The 23,259-nt window shown below is 38.9% G+C and overlaps 1 protein-coding gene across 1 annotated transcript in view; it reads right to left on the bottom strand.

The window, feature by feature from the left end:
- LOC131044287 (transmembrane emp24 domain-containing protein p24delta3) overlaps positions 1 to 23,259 on the bottom strand; it is an 82,338-nt gene that overhangs the window by 39,047 nt on the left and 20,032 nt on the right. Inside the window, exon 2 of the mRNA XM_057977580.2 lies at positions 21,544 to 21,753. Within this exon, the coding sequence (XP_057833563.2) occupies positions 21,544 to 21,753 (210 nt within the window). The remainder of the gene's footprint in view (positions 1 to 21,543; positions 21,754 to 23,259) is intronic.

Here is a 23,259-nt window from a genome sequence, read left to right on the forward strand (position 1 = left end):
TTTGTGTGGAATCCATTTAGTTCATACCACTAGCCTCTTGTTGATAGTAAGTGTGTCTTGCGTGGTTAACTGGAATTTTATGCACACTTAACTTCAATTGTTATACGTCCATTGTTAAACATTAATTTGAATGGTATCAATGTTTGATGGTAATGATTTGAACATCTTTGAAATATACCTTAGATGATTGCACTAAGCTTGTGTCTGTTGACGTGTTTTTTATGACAGTGTCGAACACTGAATAAAGTTACCAACGGTCACCTTACTCTCTCTTGATCAAAATTAGTCTGTATGCTAAGATTGCACAAAAAGTTCAAACGGCTAACTCCAAGGTTCCTTCAGTGCGTGGACGTGACTCAGTTGATTGATGGGTTTGTTGTTAACCCAAGGGGCCTTACATATTCGCTTGAAGAGGATACCAAACTCATGCAAGTTCAAGGATTTCTATGTGAATGATTTGCAATGAAAGCCCTATTTTTTGGGATTTTAGATTTTCGAAATATGCTGAAAATAAATGAGAATAGGGTAGAGAGAATTGTGTCGAGTCTAATCTAATCCTAAGAACAAGAGACGGGATCACTCATGCAAAATCAAACCACGCTTCGCTTCGCCAGCAAAGCACAACTACGCGAAGGCGATGCAATCTTCAAAGGGTGTGTAGAGGTTTTTTCAAACCACCAATGTGGACCATCGAATCGAACAATCTTCACTAATAATCGAAGTTAAGCATACACACATAACAGAGGCTTAGGCTAACTTTGCACGGTATGCAACAATCAATTGCACACCAAAAGTATGAGCTCGGACTTTGCAACAAGTAATCCTATCAAATCCAATTCTTCTAATCAACATGAAAGCAAATCTAATCTATGAAGAGAGCAAGACCATGCAGATTGCTAAAATAGAACAAGAATACACCATCAAAGTCGAACAATGTATTAAGTTGGCTACTTCAACAATCCTTAGCAACAATCTCAAACAATAATCTCTCCTCCTTTAAATGAGGGGGGGTTCACCCCTCTATACAGGCCTCGGGCCATGATTACATGCAAAACCCTAGTTAGGGTTTCACCCTAGAAGATTCCCCACTCAAGATGCAACAAGGTGGGAATCAGCATTTAACACCCATTAAGCCCATATACAATTAATTACAATCCAGCCAAAAAAGGCACCCATAAAGCATTAATTAACCATTACATTCAAAAAGTGCCCACTATGTAATGAATGTACCCTCATGCAAAAATCGCCCATGATCCCATAAATGCACCATCATCTCCTGAACGTGACAGCTGCATGCAGAAGGAATCTGCCATAATGTCATAGATGTGACGGATGTATGCGAAAGATGCTCCATTAATTCTTCATGCAATGACCGGGTCGCCATTTGGTCAAATATTCCGGCAATGAATGCGCCACCATACTGCCATGCATTCAATAGATCCTCGCCATGCAAGTGGACCCTGCCGTCGTATATCCGCTCCTGCACATCTAGAATTGTTGGAGAGGGAATGCAAGTGGACCCTGTCGTCGTATATCCGCTCCTGCACATCTAGAATTGTTGGAGAAGGAATGCAAGTGGACCCTGTCGTCGTATATCTGCTCCTGCACATCTAGAATTGTTGGAGAGGGAAAATTTGATTCAGGAAGAATTTTCTTGAAGTCTCTTCAACTTTCCTTGCTTGGAGAAGGTTTTCCATCCATTTTCACCATCTCCTATTTTTTAGGAATTTTCCACAAATTAGGGTTTCAAGCCCAGGAGGGAGAGAATTCTCCTACGAATTCAAATCTGTAAAAAAACTGAAATTTGGATGTGATTTGATGCCCGAGAATGGATTTTTCAAATTTTTTTCCGAGAGAAATTATGCTTTTCATTCCTCCTTGACCCTTGGATTTTCATGCCTTAGACAATTTTTCAAGCCTGAGCATGGAATTCACTCTTCATGGCGGAATTCATCACTTCCTTAATTCTCCTTGACTTAGTCATTTCAACATTCTTTCTTTGGCCAGAGTGCAATTCTCAATTGCGAAGGAATTCATGAGTTTTCCACGGGACCCCATCTTTAGCGCCCTTCATCTTTGCTAGGCGCAATCTTGCATTTGTCATGGAATTTCAACATTTTCTCCATTTCCAAGGCATCTTGAGTTTAGCGTCTTCCTCCAATCTAGGGTGCTATTTCACCTTTGGCATGGAATTCACTCCTTTTTCCATCTCTCCATGCACATCTCTTTTTGGCGCCCTTCCTTGTCTCATGACGGAATTTCTTCATGGGGAGGAATTCATGATTTAGAGGACTTTCCTTCATTATCCCTCTTTAGCGCCCTCCCTGGGTGTTAAGGCGGATTTTTGATGGTGAGGAGGAGTTTGGCAATTTTGAGGATTTTCCTTGCTTCCCTTGGTTTTTGTGCCCAACCCTCATCTAGGCATCATTTTGCATTGAACATGGAACTCCATCCACTTCATGAATTCCATGGACCTTCCATTTTGGCACCCTATCACTTTCCAAGGCACAATTTTGACTAAGGGAAGGAATTCATTGATTTGCTATGAATTCCATGACTCATTGAATTTAGCGCCCTTCATCACCCTAGGGCGGCATTTTACATGTGCCATGGAATATTGTGGTTTTTTGAATCCTCCATGGCTCCTCCAGTTTGGCGCCCTCTTGAGTGTTTGGGAAGCATTCTTGCTTGAGGAAGGAATTTGATGTTTTCTACCAATTCAGGACATGTATATATATGAAATATAACATTTAAGTATAAGTGGCATCTTCAATATGTTCTTATACTTTAAGTTATATTTCATATATATTGGCAGGATGTTTGAGAGTGGTTTCAAGTCCCTAGGAATCATAATGCAAATTCTGGATTTTGGAAGATCTTTCAAATTTTCAAACTTAGTGAAATTTCAGGCCATTTTCGGATCAGGATGACATTGGTGGATTATTGTGAATTTCCAGACTTGGATGATTTTGCATGCTTTCCTCTTCTGGAAAAGGAGTTCCAAACTTAACCATTTTTTTTATCCAACTTGTCTGCCTTCTAACTCTTTTGTATTTAGAAATGATCTTCAGGAGCGTTCAGTCTTCAGCGTCTTCAGGGATGTTCAATTTTCAATGTTTTCCTGCGAAGAACCTGCCAAAAATAGATTTTCCCAAATAGTAAGTGTTTCAAAATGTCAAGTTTGGGCAAAATAGGTCAAAAAAGCACTTACTAAAAATAGAAACTTACTAAAAAATAAAAATTACTAAAAATAGTAAGTTTGATTTTTGGCAAAATTAGACCAATCCGGGAGGCAGTGAAACTTACTAAAAATAGTAAGTGCTCAAAATTCGCTCAAATTTTACTGGGAGGTTCCTTGAAGGGTCCCAATTCCAGTTCTAAGTTCAGTTTTTCCAAAACCCTAAAAGAAACCCCTAAAATCTAGGACTGAAGGCAGAAACCCCAAAATTAACAAAACGAGTCCTAGACTTCATCAAATTCACCCAAACGAAAAGCAGACTTGACCAATATGACCCGCAAACACTCGCAAACTTAGAGAGAGACTGCTACGAAAAGACCCAAAAACGCAAGCCAAAAGACCAGGAGGACCTAAAAAGTAGGGGGTCCCCATTTGCAATGGGGCGATGTGTGAAAAGGTCACAACAGTGTCAAATTGTTCGATTTGATGGTGACACCTTGCCCAGTAGGATTCCATTGAGTCATTCACCCTTTTCTTGCATTCTAGGCCTTAGAATAGAATTCCTAAACCCTATTCCTTTTGTCCTTTTTTTTTAAGAAATCTTTGCTAGATTAGACTAAGAGCTGATTGCAAAATCTTAAGTTATCAACACACCTATTCTAGTTCCAAATCCATGAAAGATTCCCAGATTGAGCAATTACGTAAGTCCCCAAGTGAAAACAGCATTATCACATCGAGCCATTGAGTTACCCACATGTCAAGAACTGACCGTAGAAACCTTGGAATCATCATATGAACTTCTACTGATCTTAGCATACAAGATGATTTTGTTCAAGAGAGGGTTCGTATGTGCATAAAACACACATCAACAGGTACTTCCTTGTCTTTCGCTTGTGAACTTTCGGCCATGTCCTTCCTCTTTCTAGAAACCTGAATTTCTCCCTCACTATTTACCTCTTCATTGATTTTCATCTTCATCGGAGGAAGATTCATCATCTTCCATCTTTCCATATGTTAAAGGAGTAACCTATTTCCTTAACTTGTTGATTTGCTGGTCTACCCATTCTCTTGAGTAGCCAATCACTTCTCTCATCAATGTATTTAAGTTTGTCATTTCCGATTGTGACCAACAGGGTGTTGGGATAGGTTTATCTTTCTCTTGCTCATATTGAGGATGTATATGATTCCCATTATCCTTCACTTGATCAGGGATTGAAAAGAGACTGCATTCCCTCATGTCCACGAACATTCTTGAACACATCTTCCTTCTAACTCCAAATTCATCGGTGAGCTTCGCCCAATAGTCCTCTAGATCAATTATGTGCTCGTATTTCTTTCCTTTAAATATAAGGATCTTATGAAAAGGATCAAAGTGAGTCCTAAACTTATATGTTCCAAGTTGATAGAATTGCAACTCGGTATTAGCTATTTCTAAAACCAAAGTTGTAGAGCGTGTCTCTGACATTTTCCCAAGTGTTATAAGAAAGTTAACACCGGGTATATGCTTCTCTTTCTGAATGAAGTCAAACCTAGACAATTGTCTCACTACCTCAAGCAACACCAATTTATCTGTTGGATACTTTAAAAGCTTATAAGGATTATTTGAGAATCCTTGAATCCTTATGTATGTGAAGGTTGGGAATTGGATAAACCACAATCCATATTTCTCTATCAATGCCATTGCTCCTTGGATAACTTTTTATGTAATCCACCTTACAACAAACGAGTGAGATACATGGAGAACGTATCATTCACTCTTCTATATTGTCCTTTCTCATGCAATTGCAGCTAAGGATAGCAATTGTATACCTTGAGTTGACCTCTCCTACCTCCCACTTCACCTTTGCATATCAACCCCTTATACTTTATCTACCTAGCCAACATATATACCATGTAGGAACTCATATAAAATGTCTTCGTTCTTTCCAAGTTCCTTAGCTGAATATTTCAAGTTGTCACTTATCATCTTTGCCCAATTTATCATTACCAATTTGGCTGCAATCTCCTCTATGAAGTAGAACATCCATGTTTCAAATAGTGCCCCTTGAGGAGCTCCCATGATCCTATTCAATAGAAATATCATATCACCATATTTCTCCTTGAAATCTATGCTTATGAGTTTCTTTGATAGCTCGGAATGATGTCTCCTTGGTTCGCTGACCCATTCATTGTTGATGAGAGTCATACATGCCTCCGGCTTCTTCTCAAAAATTGCTGGAGATTCCTCCTTAGTCCTAGTTAGCATTCCTTGATGATGAGAAATCCCAAACACCTCCCTTATTGAATCTTCATTGAGGAAAGCAAGTACCATTCCTTTAAGTGTATTTATAGCCCTTGATTGCAGATTATAATGTCTAACACACTCAACCATCAATTCATTTTATTGCACCGCTGGTGGAAAGCCTGCTGCTTGATATATCCCGTTCTTCATCATGTTGGCTGCCAAAGAAGATGGCGGTTGATCCTTCATTCCATACATCCTTTTCTTGATCTTGGCCATATTCAGCTGCTCGAAGTTGGTATCCCCAACTTTCTTCCACTTAGATAACATTTGCGATTCCAGATAGAATCCTTCCAACACCTTCTTCATTTGAGTATTCCTTGTTGGTGTTGGAAATAAGCCACACCCGGACCGACGATGGACTAGTCCAAGAGGAGCGAGTAGCTCAGTGGTAGAGCACTCCAGCAGCGTATGGAAGATCCTAGGTTCAAGTCCTAGCTGGTCCATGTCTCAACATGGTATCAAAGCCAGGTCCAGGCTAGGAGCCCCAAGCACACGAGAGGTGTGGCTTAAGGGGGGGTGTTGGTGTTGGAAATAAGCCACACCCGGACCGACAATGGACTGGTCCAAAAGGGGCCAGTAGCTCAGTGGTAGAGCACTCCAGCAGCGTATGGAAGGTCCTAGGTTCGAGTCCTAGCTGGTCCATGTCTCAACATTCCTAGCAGCTACTCCTGATTTTGACCCTGAGATGTTCCTGTATGAAGTTCGAAGTCAATAACTTTGAAGAATAATTAAAAGGTTAAAAGAAAATTAACCAATTTCAAGACTTCCTAAGCTCTGATTTTTACAGTGAATTCAAAATTCAACATTTTGAATGGCATTTCAATGAAAGAAACATGCTTGACAATATCTGAAAATGAAAATTCTCACAAATTTCTCTTGAAAATGTTCTGATTTTAACTCAGAATGCTGAATGTTAGTCCCAAAATTTTGATTCCTCTCCCTTGGTACAGGATGATATGGGCTTAGATCTTTGATCAGCCCTCTTGAATCTCTTCTTGCAATGATTTATCTCATATAATTTGCCTTTTCAATGCTAAATTCCTTATGCTGATGGTGGTCTATCTTCTTCCCTGTGTATGTGAATTTGTTTACTTCTTCTTGATGCAAATTTGGAGCGATTTTCCTTGATGCAGTTTGCCGTGTCTTCCTTCTTAATGTGAACTTGTTAAACTCTTCTTCTTAAGCAAACTTGTTTCTATTCCCCCTTGCTGTGATTTTGAAACAATTCCTTCTTGGCGCGAATTTTCTGTGTCTTTCCTCAATGTGAACTTGTTAAACTCTACTTGAATGCGAATTGAGAAAGGCAGGTTTGATTTTGATTTTGAATGGAGCGCTTCCTCCTTTATTATATATGTATTCCTATCAACAATCACACCCCTTGATATTCCTTAATCCTTCCAGCTGACTTGCTTGGAAATGTTTCATGTTTGTTTTATTAAAATTCAAATTCATTTAGCACTTAACAATTAAGCCGACCTTCTTACCTCTTGTGCGATTTTCCAATAATCATTAGTTAAAGCGTTTAGGTTTGAGTGGGAATGCAATGTGGAAATTCGATGAGGATAGGGACAGAACTAGTCCCTATTGAGTTCGCTCAATCCTTGATCCTTCCACCAAGTGTAATGGTGGAAAATCACTATGCATAGGGGTAAACTTTAATCCCTATAAAAATTGTTTTATCCCTATAAAATTTGCTCAAATTTAGCAACTATTATCATTGAGTGGAGGTTCGATGTGCATAGGGACTATTTAGCCCAAATGAAAGTCCATTTTTCCTTAACACCTTTGCTCCTTTAAGTGGAAGTTCGATTGTGATAGGGACAATTCAGTCCCTATGAATTTTGCATTACCTTTTCATCTTTTACCTTAAGTGGAAAATCGACTTTGATAGGGACAATTCAGTCTTGTTGTGATCTATTTCACACATCGCCCCATTGTAAATGGGGACCCCCTGTTTTTACTTTTAAGGGTTTTGCTTTGGCGTCACAACTGCTAATCACCAGTCTTTTTACAATGAGTTAGAGTTTTTGAGAATTTATCCCGAGCCAAGTTGAGAAATCATGCTCAGAGTCATGTATGAATGTTGTCAAAGTGCTTAGAAGGTCTGAAGGACAAGGATTGCAATTGCTTTGGGTCATTTCTAACAACTTGCTATTTTTAGAAATTTCTGCTTTTCTGCTTTTTTCTGCTTTTTTGAAAGTGGCATATGGGTTTTATTCCTCGGGTCATTTCGTTTCTGCCAATGTTCTCGAAATTTGAAAATCTTGTCCCTAGGTATAAAAAGCAGGGCTTCAAATTTTTTGTTTTTTTCTGAGATTAGGGTTTTGTTCTTTAGGTCATTTCAGTCCTGCCCATGTCTTCAGATTTGAGAAATTTTGCCTCTGAGTATAAAAAGAAAGGGTTTGCTTTTTTTGCTTTTTTCCGAGATTAGGATTTTGATCTTTATGCCATATTATTACTACCCATGTTCTCAAAATTTGAAAATTTGGTCTTTAAGGGTAAAAAAGCAAAATGCAAACACTAATTAGGGTTTTGTTCTAGAAGATCAGCCATATGATCAATGCCCATGTTCTCAGATTTCGAAAATTAGGTCTCCAAGTGCAAAAAGCAAAGTAGAAACCCTAATTAGGGTTTCGTTCCAAATGAATTGTTGATCAAGTATGAAGGTAACAATGGGAGATGACACATTAAAAATTTCGCCTAAGTTGAAGAAAAAAAATGGCAAATGATCGGTCAAGTCTGCCAAGGCTCAGAGTCAGACAAGTGAAATGGCAGATGATCAGTCAAGTCCGCCCAAGAATGTCAAGCATGGAAGATGTCCAAGCATGATCAAGGTCCACCAAGGCATAAGGAAGTTGTCCAAGTGAAAATGTCCGACACTTGGTAAACTCCTACCAAGGGTTAACGAACTCATGGCAGTGGTGAATCAAACTCCTACCAGAGGTTAAGCTCATTCACACACAAGGATGTCTGACAGTCTTCAAGGTTAAGGCAGACAAAGGTTGAAGTTCGCCTTGTTTAGAAGTATGGAAGATCAAAATTCATGGTACAAAGGACAAATTCACCCAAGGATAGGAATGGCAGACAAAGGTTGAAGTTCGCCTTGTCTAGAAGCATGGAAGATGGCACATGGTTGTCCAAGTTAAAATTCGCCCATGATAAGGGAACAAGGTTTGATCAGCTTGGAATCATGTCAAAGCCTAAGTGCATTAAAGAATGGCACACAGACTTCCAAGTCCGCCAAGGTCAAGAAGGATGGCAAAGGCAACATGAAGAGGAAGCATGTCCAAGACACACCAAGGTTCGCCTTGTCTAAGATGGCTAAGACTCTTCAAAGTCCGCCTCATGCACAAACAAGTTGTCTGACACTTGCTAAACTCCTACCTTTAGTTAAAAAACTCATGGCAAGAGTAAAACAAACTCCTCCTTGAGGTTAAGCAGAACAAACATGTCAACGCACATGTGAAGTCCGCCAACGAAATAATTGTCCAATAATAAGCCAAGTCCACCTTGGCATCAAACACATGAATCCGCCCATGATCAAACACATCAAGGTTGGCATGAGACTCTTGAACCCCGCCCAAACTTGCAATAAGGCTGTCCAAGTCCGCCCTCCAAAAGCAAGGCAAGTTTGGAAAGAGATTATCCAAGTCCGCCAAAGTGGCAAAGGATAAAGCAAACAAAGTTGGCAAGAGACTTTCAAAGTCTGCCAAGCATAAGACAACAATGTCTAAGCTTCTTCAAACCCCGCCCATGCGCAAAAAGGTTGGCAAATGAACATCAAACTCTGATCTGCCGTCAAGGGGAAAATCCTAAGGTCAAGTAAACTCCACCCATGGGTTAGGATGGATAAAGCACTTCAAAGTTCGACACAAAAGAAGGCAAACATTGGAAAAACAAATAAAGCATGAGCACATGACCAAACATTTTCCAAGTCCACCAAAGGAAAAGACATGGTTAGGACAAAGAGATATGGCAAGGCTTCCTCCAAGTCCGCCCAAGAAGAAAAGAAAAGATTTTGGCAAGAAAGAATTAAGAGATGGCAAAGTCCAACTTAGGCAAAACATTGGCCAAGTCCGACTTGGCATAAAAGACTCCAAGTCCGCCATGAAGACAAGGTTGAAAGAGAAAAGCAAAGAGATCATTGGACAAGGTTAGAAGAAAATACAAGTTGGTAAGGTGAATTACACACAGTTTGCCAAGAAGGATGGACATAAACATTCCAAGTTGACTAGGCATAAATGGAATATGTGAAGATGCCTAAGCAAGACATGAAAATTTGCCTATGGCTCAAGGATAAGACATGAAGACAATCGACTTGTCATGCCGAAGACACAAAAATGGCTAGGAAAAACAGATTTGACAAAATAGCACATGAAATCAAGGGTCAAACAAACGAACGGGTTGAAAAATAAAAGTTTGACACATAAAAATGGCTAACTATGGAATTTTCCACAACCAAAGGGAAAGTAAGAAAGAAGAAGAATAAAGAGGGAAAGTAAGGAGAAGATGAATAAAATCCTTGTCCAAGGGCGGAGTTTGTTCTACTCAGCACAAGTTAGATCCAGAATTGAAAGCAAATCCACAGGCAAAGTGTGTCCAAGCATAGAAATGGTCAAAATCTTGGCTAGGTGTTGAAGGACCCACATGAAAATGCCACAAAATAAAATTGACCAGCCAAAATTTGGCTAAGTATGGGAGATACTTCACAGAAAAGTTCCAATTTCCTCCATTGTGGCATAGGCACAGGGGTTTCCAAGAATCAAGATAGAAAGTCTTCAGACTTGGCAAAATATAGAAAGAAATTCCAGACTTCTTGAAGGATTTCATCTCTTGAAGAGTCAAAGACAAACTCCCAATCAAGATCAGATAGTGGCAAGAAGACTATTCCAAACAAATTTCCAGACTTGAGCAATTTTTCACAAATTAGAGAATAAAAGGAGGACACTCAACAGTTAGATTGTTCCAAGTCAACATGTCCAGGTTCAACGAACCTGACTTATCCAAAAGCTTCTAGAAGGCACACCTCACAATGCAACAACCTTCTATTTTATTATTGGTTTATATTTAGCAAGAAGGACAAGTGTCCTCAAATGTAATTTTCTCATTGGTCGAGAGGTAGTTAGTTGTAGCAAACCCTAATTAGGGTTTTATTTTGTAATCTTGACCGTTGATTGAAAATCAATCCTAGCCATTGAATTGTAATTGGGGAGCCTATAAATTGAGCTCAACCCCTCATTTATAAATTATGGGAGCATGTTGCAAAACATGTTGAGATAAGTAATTGTTGCGTATGATTGCCAAAGTAATAAGTAATACATTGTTCGAATTGATGGTGATTACCTCTTTTATTTTGGAATTTGCATGGTTCTTACCCCTCATCATAGTTTAGATTTTATTTCATGTATGTTAGAATGGAAGATTTGATAAGTATTGATTTATGGTGAATTTCCACTCATACTTTTGATGAACGGATGATTTTTGTTCATTGTGTAAAGTTAGTCTAAGCTTATTTTGTGGAGATTTAACTTCTACTTTGAGTAATATTGTTCAACTGTTGGTATTATTCATAAGTATGAAAATCATAAGCACATCCCTTGAAGATCGCACTCACTTTGTGTAGTTGTCCTAAGCGTGGCGAAGCAAAGTGTTGTTATTGAAGTCACCTAGTCAATGCCATCTCTTGAACTCTTAGGAATAGGTTAGAATTTCTGAACCCTTATCTCCTTTTCAGTTTTCTTGAAGTCCATGATCCAAGTCTCATTGTCTAAACCTCCATTGTGAATTGAACATGCCAAGCGTAAGTCCCTTTGAGTATTATCAGCATATCACAACGCCCATTGAGCTTATCTGCATGTCAAGGCCTGACAAAAGAAACCTTGGAATCGCCATATGATATTAGCATAAGCGGTGATTTTTCAAGAGAGGATAGAGTGTCTTTGGATATTTTATTCTAATGTTTGGTAGATGATAAAACAGACACCAACAAGTCCCTATGATATTTCATCTTACCTTTGCAAGTTTGTTTCCTCATGGGGAATTCGATAGGTATAGGGACTAGTCCTTGGAAAATTCTCATCCAATCCTTGTAAGCTATCTTCCTTGGTGGAGATTTGACCTCCATAGGGACAAATTAGTTCCTACTTTTTGTTCAAACGTAGCTAGGTATTCTGTCAAGTGGAGATTCGACCTCCATAGAGACAAATTAGTCCTACTTTTGTCCTTATTTTTAATGTAACACCCCATAGGTAAAAGTTGATTTCCATGTTTAGAGTGGAAAATCGAACCTCATATGGACTTTTTAATCCCTATGAATTTGCTCATGGTGAAGATTTTATAAGGACTTTTTGATCCATGACTTTTGTTTCATCTCCTTTCATCTTTCACCTAGAGTGGAAATTCGAATTCTATATGGATAAAATTGATCTTTGATTCAATTGCTCATGAATTTCTTTTGTTCAAATTTGCATTGCTTGTTCAAATTAATTCATTCACTCAATTCCCCAAGTGGAAAAATGATCTCCATAGGGACTTACTGAATTTTCATCACCATTTTCTTCAATTTAAACCCTTAGGAGTGGAAAAACAACTTCCATAGGGACAAATTCACCTGTCACAACAAAATTCACATTATCTTGCAACCATTTTATCACTATCACTCAAACACAAAGGAAGAGTAAAAATTTGATTTTTTTTTTTAGTACTTTTTGCATTTTTGACATTGCAAACCCTAAGACCTATTTATACTTGCAACTTGAAGACTTGGAGATTTGATCATATTCATACCTTAAGAGCAAAATTCACTTTTGGAGCTCAAAACTGATACTCGGCCACCCTAACGCTGACACAACCATAAAGCGAAAAAGAGGGGTCCTGTTGACGTGTATTTTGTACACAATCATACACAGAATAAAATACCCAAGGGTACCTTATCCTCTCTTGAATAAAACCTCTGATTGCTAAAGATGTCGCAAAAAAAGGATCAATCAGGGTGACTCCAATGTTCTTTTATGTAAGGTCTCTACGTGTGGATAAGCACCAGTGGTCGTTGTGAATGTTGTTTCATCAAGGGGCCTTACGTCATCCTAGCTGCAGGAACAAGATTTCCCTAAACTAACAAGTTCTCAAAAAAGATCAAAAGGTAGAGTTTGCGAGGGGTAAATTCTAATCTAATCCTAAAAATGACCCAATGTAGGCTAGACTTGGCAAGATTCTACCAATTTCAATATTGCCATGAAATAACAACTCAACTGAAATTGATGCGATCTTCTAAGGTAACAAATGATTTTTTCAATTCATCAAGGATCATGGACACTACCACAAAGGCACATATCCAAAGCTCAATAACGATTGAAGGTTTAAGCAATTCAAGTATCTCCAGTTGACCACGCAAGGCGTTCCTACAATCAGCAAGAAGCTAGTGGTTTGGAACGTGAATCTCACCAAAGATCAAGCCCAACACTTAGTCCTTCAAACTTAAATACTACTTCGATTGAGAATGATTCAAGAAAACAAACAACCATGAAGATAGCCACAAGAATTGCAATAAAACACCATAACTTCAATATTTTATTGATCTCAAAGCCAAAATAGACAACAATTGTTTGGAATTCTTTCTTCAAACTCAATCTTGCTACAAAATAACTTTCTTCTCTCCAAAAGCTCTAATCTTCTAACTATTTCTTATTGCTCTATTTCTAATTTTCTAATTCTATCAAAATGAAAATGAATGAGGGTATATATAGCATCCTCAATTACAATGGACGACCCAGATCAAAAGAAGATCAATGGCTGAGATTCTAACACCTAAACCCTAATTAGGGTTTTATTACAAAAGTTTCCTTTTTATTGCACAACATTAAATGCATAGCCAAATATTTAATTTGGCACAAAAATCTAGGAAACATAGACCAATGATAATTAAGGTGCCAAGTCATCTATAACAACCTCTCTTCTAGCACCTTATTCCCTTTCCAATGCTCCTTTTTAGCATATGCAATGAATCTGGACACGATTCCCTCAATCTCAGCAATAGGAATCTCAGGAAGATTCCTCATTCGTTCTTCCAAGTGAATAATCTGATCAAAGGCCTTGAGAAGAGCTGCGTCCCATTCAGGTTCGAGTTCCTTAATTTTCTCAATCAGGAGCATAGTAGCAAACATTTGATCTCTTTGCTCATCTGTAATCACATTCTCATCTTTGCAAAAGATGACTTTGACCCTTTCTTCTAATTCTTGAAGATCCACATCTGTCTCAACTTCGATCCTTCTGCCAAGAATAGTACATAAAACCCCAAACACCTTGTCCTGGATCGGATGGATGACCTCTTCTACTTGATTGCATTTGGTGCTGGTGTCCTCGAAAAGTACTTCTTTCATCTGGAGTAAAGTAGACCATTGGAGTAAATTATGAGCTCCTCCATCCATTATCTTTTCTTGTGCTAAGGTCTTCCTTGGTGTTTGCCTGATTACTTGAAGAACAGGAATGATAACATCTTTAGTATGAGCAAAAGCGGCTACTGTTATCATTAAGTTGTGGATGATCTCAAGGACCTGGATAGCCCGATGGATGGTCTGCATCATTCTTGTTGCAAACTCGACTGCAACTGTATGGGATTTGTCAATCCAAGAGCTCATAAGCTGAACCAAGCTCTTAACTCTCTCTGCCTCACCAACTGATTCTAGGGGAAGTGCTTGCACAGGAGATACTGCTGGATCCTGACGTCCCAAAGGCTGACTGAGATGGCTAAAGTAGTCTCTCCAAGCACCGACCTCTCTCTCAAGTTTTCTACTCTTTTCCATTTCTTCCTTAAGTTTATCTTTAAGTGCCTCAAATGAATTAGTTGCCTCATCCAATCCCTGCTCAGTGGTGAGTGAACCAAGCTCAACGGTTTCTACATCATATTCTTCTGCAAGGATTTCACCCTCGTACTTGTCCACTGCTGGTGTAGCTATCTGTAACCTCCTGGACCCTGTCTCATCTCTGATCATCTTGGACATTTTGGTGGCCTCCTTCTTTTCTGTTACTCCCTGAGAATTTCCAACAAGGCTATCTAAATCGATCACATTGTCTTCTTCGTCTTCGATCGCAATCACCCTTGTTAGTCTCTCCTTCAACCAATCTGGAATGGCGGACCTTGTCTCTCTAACTTGTATTTCTTTAGGTAGTGACTCTTCCTTCCGGAGAGGAGACGTCGCTTCATCGTCATTCTGGTCTTCATGTAGCTCATTGACCTGGGGAGATTGACTTGATGAACGTTGAGATGCCTGTCCTCCCTCATGTTTATCATTCTGAACCATCGATTCCATAGATTCCTCTACTTCAAGTGTCCTCTTCTCCTGTCGAGAAGATGTGCCGGATGAGCGATCTCGATTGGCCTCTTGCTTCTTCTTGGAAGATTCTCTTTTCTCAGGCCTTTCCTTCCTCTTTGCACCTCTATGATGAGGATTGCCTTCACTTACGCTTCTGGGGTGAGGATTGCCTTCGCTTGTGTTTCTAGGATGAGGATGGCCTTCACTTGCACTTGCTCCCTCTGCCGACCTTTCCTCCAAAGTAAAAGTCATTGATATATTCTGCTCTCTCAACTTTTGATGTTGCACATCAACCCATCTGCGAGTACAAGACAAAACTGGAGCCATCAAAGTCTTCAAGTCCACAACCTCAGGTTCATTCCAATCTATCTTTATTGCCTTGTCTTCTCTATCATAGGATGACTGGAGGTGCCTGCCACTGTCTTGAGCTTGATCGGCCACTCTGTAAACTTTGCATTTCCTGATGAAATCCAAAGGCAATCTGGAATGCATCTTTCTTTTCACTTCTAAATCATCTGAGAGATTCATCCAAAAGTCCTCTACCTGACATTCATGCTTGTATTTTCTACCAACTGTCTCTTCTATATATCCATAAGGATCAAAATTCTCCCTCAATGAAAAGAATGAAAATGAATATAAGACCAACTCCCTATCTGCATCATCTAAAGCTGTAACATTAGGACATACCTCAACTGAATTTCCTAATATGATAGGTACAGGAATCCCATTTCCATGCCTGTGTCTGAATGCCTTCGCATAAGCTGCCAGTTGCCTAGTCACCTCAAGTAGTACTATCCTGTCTGTCGGATATCTTGGCAACATATATGGAGGTGAAGGACACCCATGAACTCTAATATATGTAAACTTCTAGAATTGGATAAACCAAGCACCATACCTCTTTACAAGTTCTTGTGCCTCCTGAGATAGTCGATTGTGAATCCCGCCTTGCAGTGTCCTGGTGATGTTCATTGTGAAAGTATCATTGACTAACTTGTAATTACTCCCAAGTGGATGATGCAAATGAACATAAGAGTCACAAACTCTGACTTCTCCAGGTCCTCTTCCAATCACCCCTCTGTGAGGTAGTCCTACATATTCAAAACTCCTGATCAAGGCGTACATGATGTACAAACTCATGTGGAAGGATTTAGTAGCCTTCAGTCTTCTCAACTGTACGTCCAAGCAATGGCTAATAATTCTAGCCCAATGAATTGTTCCTTTTCCTTGAACTATCACTTGGATGAAGAAGAACATCCACTTCTCAAAATAGAAGGCTTGAGGAGCCCCTGTAACTCGATTGAGTAAGGTTATCAAATCTCTGTACTCCTCCTGGAAGTCGATCCTATGTGGTGTGTTGGGAATCTTGCTCAGGCGAGGACGACTTTTGAGTAGCCAATTCTTGTTGATGATGCTCAAGCAAGTGTCTGGATCATCTTCGTACATGGATCTAGCTCCTTCCAAGCTTTTGTAAATCATATCTATATGTTCTGGTAGATGAAGAGCTTCACTGATAGCCTCATCTGAAAGATAAGCCAAAGTGTTTCCTTCCTTGGACACGATCGATCTTGATTGTGGGTCATAATGGCGAGCACACTCGATCATCAGCTCATGGCACTGGATTGCAGGAGGGAAGCCGGCCGCCTTGATAATGCCACTTCCAATTATTCTCCTTGCGACAGGTGATGGCTTTCCAATGTAAGGGACCTCTCGAAACTTCTTCACACTGAAGTTTCCCAAGTTGGTATCTCCAATGTTGCTCCATTTTGACACGATCTTGGTCTCCAATTCTTCATTCTTTTGATCTTCCTTCATGAGAGCTGGACGACTGGTGGATGCTCCTATCTTTGGGGTCGCCATCGTGACACCTACACAACATTTCATAATGAGTAATAGATTTTGCAATGTAGAAATATAGATTAGAAAGAGGATTTAAGTTTTAAAATTTAGGAAACTTCATGATAAGTCTTTGAATTATCATTTCCTAAATACGATTAAGCCACTGGAAATTCAAAATTTGAACCAGGGAGATCTTGCCATACCTCTCTTTGAGAACTAGCTCTAAAAAAGGATGCAAAAAAAATAAGAAATTTGCTAGGCAAAATGAAGATCAAAGTCTTCTAGCAAATGTGCCTCCTCTTTAACTTCACCACCCTTTGGGGTCTTCAACGCTTTAAGGAAAATTCGCTCCACCTCTGGCCTTCAACAAAGTTCGCTCTCCCTCTTGAATCAAAACTCGCACTTCTACTTGGATGAGATTTTGCACTTCTATTGCTCCTTCAAAATTGCACTTGGACAAATGATTGAATGATGGGTTAACATGCTCAACACACCCCCACTATATAGGCGCTCATCTTGATAGTTGCCCCTAGGCCAACTTGGAAAATAGGCCAAAAAATAAACAAAATAAAATAAAAGAAGAGGCCGACTTCATAAATAATATTAAAATAATACCCCCCAAGCGCTCTTTCTTAAATTTATTTAATATTAATTAATTTAAAATGCCTTTATAATTAAAATTTTCGATTTTTTAAAGGCTTAAATTAATTATTAAATGCCCATGCGTTATTATTAAATGCCAACTTAATTAAATATTTCAAGTTTTTTTAGCGAATTTAGCATTTAATGCAATTTGGAGGATATTGGCGTCTAGGCATGGCAAAAATATCAACTTGTTAATAACTTCGCTCTGGTCCCTGGGAGAGGGACAGGAGCGCTCATGTATTTTGGCCTTGTATTTCTTGCCTTTTATGTTCAAAGTCTTGTCTTGGACGTCCAAAATAGCATTCTTGCTTGGCATTTTGAGTTTAATTTATTCCATCCTTGAAATGAATGCTTCTTAAATCATTTTCGCCCTGGTCCCTTGGTGAGGGACAGGAGTGATTTTGTCCTTGGTCCTTGTCTTTTAAATTGCCAAATCAATTTGCGAGGTAGGTAATGATCATCCTTGTTCGTTCTACGCATGTTCAACTCGTTTCTCCAAGACCAAATGAGCTCTTCCAAGGATATTCGCCCTGGTCCTCCAATGAAGGACAGGAGCGATTTTTGCTTTTGAGCTAAAGATTGTTGATTCTTGAGGTTAATTCCTTGTTCATCGTCTTTCGAAAGACATTTTGACCTTGCATCACCTTGCCTTGACGTAGTTTTTTGAAGGGAATGGTTGATTCTATAGAAATCGCCCTGGTCCTCCAGTGGAGGACAGGAGCAATTTTTAGTTCATGGCACAAATCCTTGATCATATCAACATCAAATTCTCTTCAAGGCGTAAAACATTGTTCCTTATTCCATCTTGAGTCTTGCAAACGAAGGTAGCACTCCAAAATGTTAGGTAATCAGGCAAATTTAAAGATTTCGCTCTGGTCCCTAGGAGAGGGACAGGAGCGCCTTGGCCACTTTGAGCAAGTTCTGTGATTTTTTGCAACTTCGTTTTTCTTTGAGGCACTCCAAATATCATTTTGACCTTGTGTCTAGACTTGGACTCGTCCAAATTCGGAGGGGGAGGCTGGATAACCTAGATTTCGCCCTGGTCCCTTGGAGAGGGACAGGAGCGATTTTGCATTTATAAGCCCACTTGTGTTTTGCCAACTTTCAAAATTATCTTCAACGGGGTGATCAAGCCTTCCTTCCTTTATCTCAAACTTGAAACTCACTTTTTCTTTGCCCAAAACTTGCCCTTTGAGAAAATCGCTCTGGTCCCTTGGAGAGGGACAGGAGCCTCCTTTAAAATCGCTCTGGTCCCTTGGAGAGGGACAGGAACGCCTAGGCAATTTTGGGTTGATTTTCTTCATTTTGGTCCATCCAAGTTATATTCAATGAGCAAAACATACTTTCCTTGCCTTCCTCAAATCGTGAAATCGTTTAAATCTTGTGAGGACAATGCAATTTAGGAATTCAAGCTCCGGTCCTTCAATGAGGGACAGGAGCGATTTTTGTAAACCCAAGCTTATCCGTCCTTAGTTAGCCTTCCAAGTTATATTCAATGGATAAATCATGCTTTCCTTGGTCTTCTCAAATCATAAAATCGTCTTGTTCCTGCAAGGACAGTGTAATTTTGAAAATCAAGCTCCGGTCCTTCAGTGAGGGACAGGAGCGATTTTGGTCCTTAGGGTCAAATCTTCATAATTATCATCTCAAATTTCCTTTGCTGGGGAAGATACCATCATTTCGCAAGCTATGAACAAAAGTCCAAATCCAAAAAAATGTCCAAGAAGGTGTGTTTGAGGAAAATCGCTCTGGTCCCTGGGAGAGGGACAGGAGCGAACTTGTCTTGAATCTTCAAAATTCATCATTTTTGAGTCTTCAAAGTCTTCAAAATATTCAATTTACGTCCAATTTGTCCTCCTGGAGACCCTGCATAAAACAAATTAAACAAGTCAATAACCAATATGCACCAAATATCATTTTCGCCCTGGTCCCTGGGTGAGGGACAGGGGCGATTTCACCTCTGCAGGCCAAAATATCCACATTTTTGGTTTTCAATCACTTGACAAGGCAAAATTAGGCCATTTCCAAGGCCAGGGGCAAGTTAGTAAACTTTCAAAAACTCGGTCAAAATTCACCCGGACAAAATTGCATACTCCCATCATTAAAATGCTAATACTTTAGACCTAACTTGAATTTGCCTTCAAAATTCTTAACTGGACCTATCCTGAAACATACCTGACTTCCTGACAGACTCAAGCTATTTCAAAATTGCAATCTCAGCGAGGATGCTTAATAATTTGTCAAAATTGGACTGGACTTCGGCTTGAAAATATCAAAGGAAACCCTAAGGCTTAACCCTAATCCAGACGACTCACTCATTTAATCCAAAACCCTAAAGCAGAGAGAAGAACAGGCAAAACAAGAGCAAAAAGAGGGGGTCCCCATTTCAATGGGGGGATGTGTGAAATGGTCACAACAGGTCCCCATTTGCAATGGGGTAATGTGTGAAAAGGTCACAACAGGACCCACCAAAGAGTTTCTAATACTGGGCTAAGTGATGCAAGCTCCTCTCAAGCACAGTTCTACTTATATTTTTTCTTTTTATGCCACGTATATTATAATCCATAAGTTTTGTACACCCAAAATACTTGAGAATATTTATATCTTTAAAACTGCTTTTCTACTCATTTGCTCGATGCATACTTGTGTGTGTGATCAAAGTAGCTTGTGATTCGATTAGTTTATTATGTCTTTTAAGTTGATTTAAGGAAAAGTGCATAGAAAAAGCTTCAAATATTTAAAATATCTCTAAATTTCATGATTTTTTCAATTTGTTGAATCTGAGTGCATAGTCTGAGTCAAAAATCAGCTTGCTGAGTCTATGCCGAGTCTGAGTCTAGTGATTATGTGATTAACCTACTTAGCAGCCCCATTATTGGGGGCCCCTAAAGTTCCTTATGTTTATCTGGCCACTGGATGTATTTTGTGGGAGCCTATTATTGATTAAGTCCTTGTGTTATTACTTATTAGAGACCACTAACATTAAGTTTCTTGCCTTAGCTGCAAGTTGAATTTGTTTACAGAATAAGCAATGGGCTAGCAAACTTGGATGCTTACCTGAGCCCAGGGGCAACTTCTTTGTGACAACTTGAGACTTATCAAGGATTAAATGAGGGAAATCTTTAAGCTAGGTGATTATCCAATTCATTCACAAACAGGAGTTGGATAAACATTGATATGAGATTAGTCTTGTGGTTTCACGGTTATCATGCTCAGTTTACTGTAATCAGTTCATTTTGAAGATGCTGATAGTAGAATACAAGCCCGGCTGAATGCATATAATTTGCCTTGTAAATTTATTTACGACCAGTAGACAGCTTAATAGTTGTTGGGCAGGATATAGAGTGATGTAAGTCCTGCCATTTTCTGGCTTTATGGAACAATTTGCCAAATCAAAGTCTCAAAAGGAAGCAATTGGAGTTGTATTACAACCTGGACTCTAAATGACGTATGTAAACAGGGAACTATCCCTAATTATGGGGCAAGGAATTGTCAAAACAGTTTGTCTATTAATATGCTTTATTCATTAGCTTTGTGTACAAAACTATTTCAATAAAAGCATGATCCATGAAATCACCATTTCTAAATATGCAAAATTAATTCACAGAGATCTCAAAACAGCTAAAATTTCATGTGTTTGCTAATCCTGGGAAGCCTTTCAACCTGTAGAAACAGCTAGAAGGACTTTTAAAAACAATCTTACTTTATCCAGCTTATATACAACTAACTGAAGCACTCAAACTAGGCTGCATAGTAGTTCGATAATAAACAGATAAACTGAGTAAAATTTATTTATATTAAAATTATCTAGTAGCTCCCAAACACTTGTCAGTTAGATGAAGAAAATTCCCAATTGAGACCCCATGTATAATACACCTAATACAAAGCCATCACTTTCACCAGGTTCACAACAGTTCAAACAGACATACAGAGTCAACAGATCGCTAATATAGCAAGTGAAATTCGAGAGGCCTTAGTTTTAGCAATTGTAAGAACATTTACATAGCTAACACGAACATGGCCACTCACTATATTTTGTCTGGAGAAAGCATGAATTAAAATCTCCCTACTCTATACTGGACTATATTGCAGCTTAACTGGTTCAGAATATATAATTTGCCTTACATCTCATTAAATCATTCTCTGATAAACTATTTTGTAAAGTCACATTCACCTTACTAATTAACAAAACTCTAGTTTCTTCACCCATAAGCGATTAGTAAATGATAATGAAAAGGAAAATCTTAAGAGAGGAACCCACTACTATGCAAAAAGAGTAGAAATGTTACTTCAATTTTCTCCTTCTTTGCAATCATTTCCCAGTCCTTAGCAGCAACTCCAACTTTCCAGTCAAGATCAACAGTGGCAACAGCCCCATAAGGGGAATTTGGAATCCAAAAACATGCTACATAGTTGCCAGATTCAGATGCTGTAAATCCAAATTGACCTAGTGCAACATTTTCTGTATAATATACTGAATTCCCGTAAGGTGATGACACCTGCACACCAATAAAACACAGAATCCACATGAAAAGAGCAATGCTAAAATGTCTAGAAATATATCACATGAAACCCAAATAACACAACATATATAACAGTAATGTTGATGTGTTTTTTATGACACCATGCAACACAGAATAAAATACTAAGTATTCTATCCTCTCTTGAACAAAGACCTCTTGGATGCTAAACTATGTGATCAAACGAGACGATTCCAAGGTTCCGATAGTCAGGTCTTGACTCTATACGTGGATAGACTCAGTGTTATGATGTGATATTGCTGGAATCACAAGGGGGACTTATGTTTTGCTTGAACTCTGCTGGAACTATTCTCTATTCTCGAGGTATGGATCTTTGGCATCAACCAAAAACTATTGTTTATCATTTTTGTTTGCAAATAAGGACCATGGGCTCCTAGGGGCTGAAAATTTTCTAGAATTTCAATTTGTGCAATTTTAAAATTATTTTCCCATATAAATTAGAGGTCCCACTTGGCAAAATCTTCGAGATTTCAATATGGGGGTTACATGGTGTGAGAGCATCTATAATGCATCATTTGATTTGTCAGATTTAGCCTTGGGGAATGGAGCACTCCAACTAACTATTTTAGCCAGATGTAAGGGAATTCAAGTCATATTTTTATGCACGTTGGAGAGGCTGCCCTTTTTAACTGGTATATGAGACTCCACGTGGTGAGTTATATTTGATCAATACTTACCTATCTTGATTTTGGTACCCCCACTAGAGGAGGAGATATCAAATATCGCATGAGATTGAAAGAGGGGTGACTTCTACAGTGCTTCTTTGTAGGTTGGAGGAATAAATGGAAGACTTCTTCATTTTTTGCAAGTTATTGGGAGCTAAAAGGTTGGTTGTGTTGTAGGTTGATACAGTTGTAATTCTTGCAGATTGAAATGTTGTATTTACAATGTGAAACCCTGCTGGAATTTCCACTTAATTGATGCAAAAATCAGATTTGTGTCTTATTGCAAATGTCTATATTATTCTAACATTGGATCTCTCTAAGTGTAAGGGTGTTTGATATGGCTCCAAGAAAAAGGTCATCATTCATTTTCTCCCTACCCTTGACCATAGCAAATGTTACTAGAGCAAATTTAGGGTACTAGGAAGGGTGTATATAGGCATTGTCAAATTGACAGGTTAGAGTATTGAGTTGTGAGTGTAGAAGTCTAAATCATCATGTCTCCTTGAAGAATACGAATTGCCAATTTGGCAAGAAGAATAAAAGAAATGGCAAATGCATTTCAAGATCTACAAGCCAGAATGGCTGCAATGGAGGGAAGAAGAAAGAGAAGAAAGGATGGGGCGAACCAAACCACCCTTAGGCAAAGGGAAAGATATAATCTTGAAAGCCCTTCAAGAATCGAAAGAGGAACAAAGCTAGAAGTTTCCAATTTCTCCGGAATCTTGAATTCAGAAGAGCATATAGAATGGATTAGTTGGAAGAATATTTTTAGTATGAGGATGTAATGAATCCTTAAGAG

This window comes from Cryptomeria japonica, chromosome 10, assembly GCF_030272615.1.
Source record: "Cryptomeria japonica chromosome 10, Sugi_1.0, whole genome shotgun sequence".
NCBI lineage: Eukaryota > Viridiplantae > Streptophyta > Pinopsida > Cupressales > Cupressaceae > Cryptomeria > Cryptomeria japonica.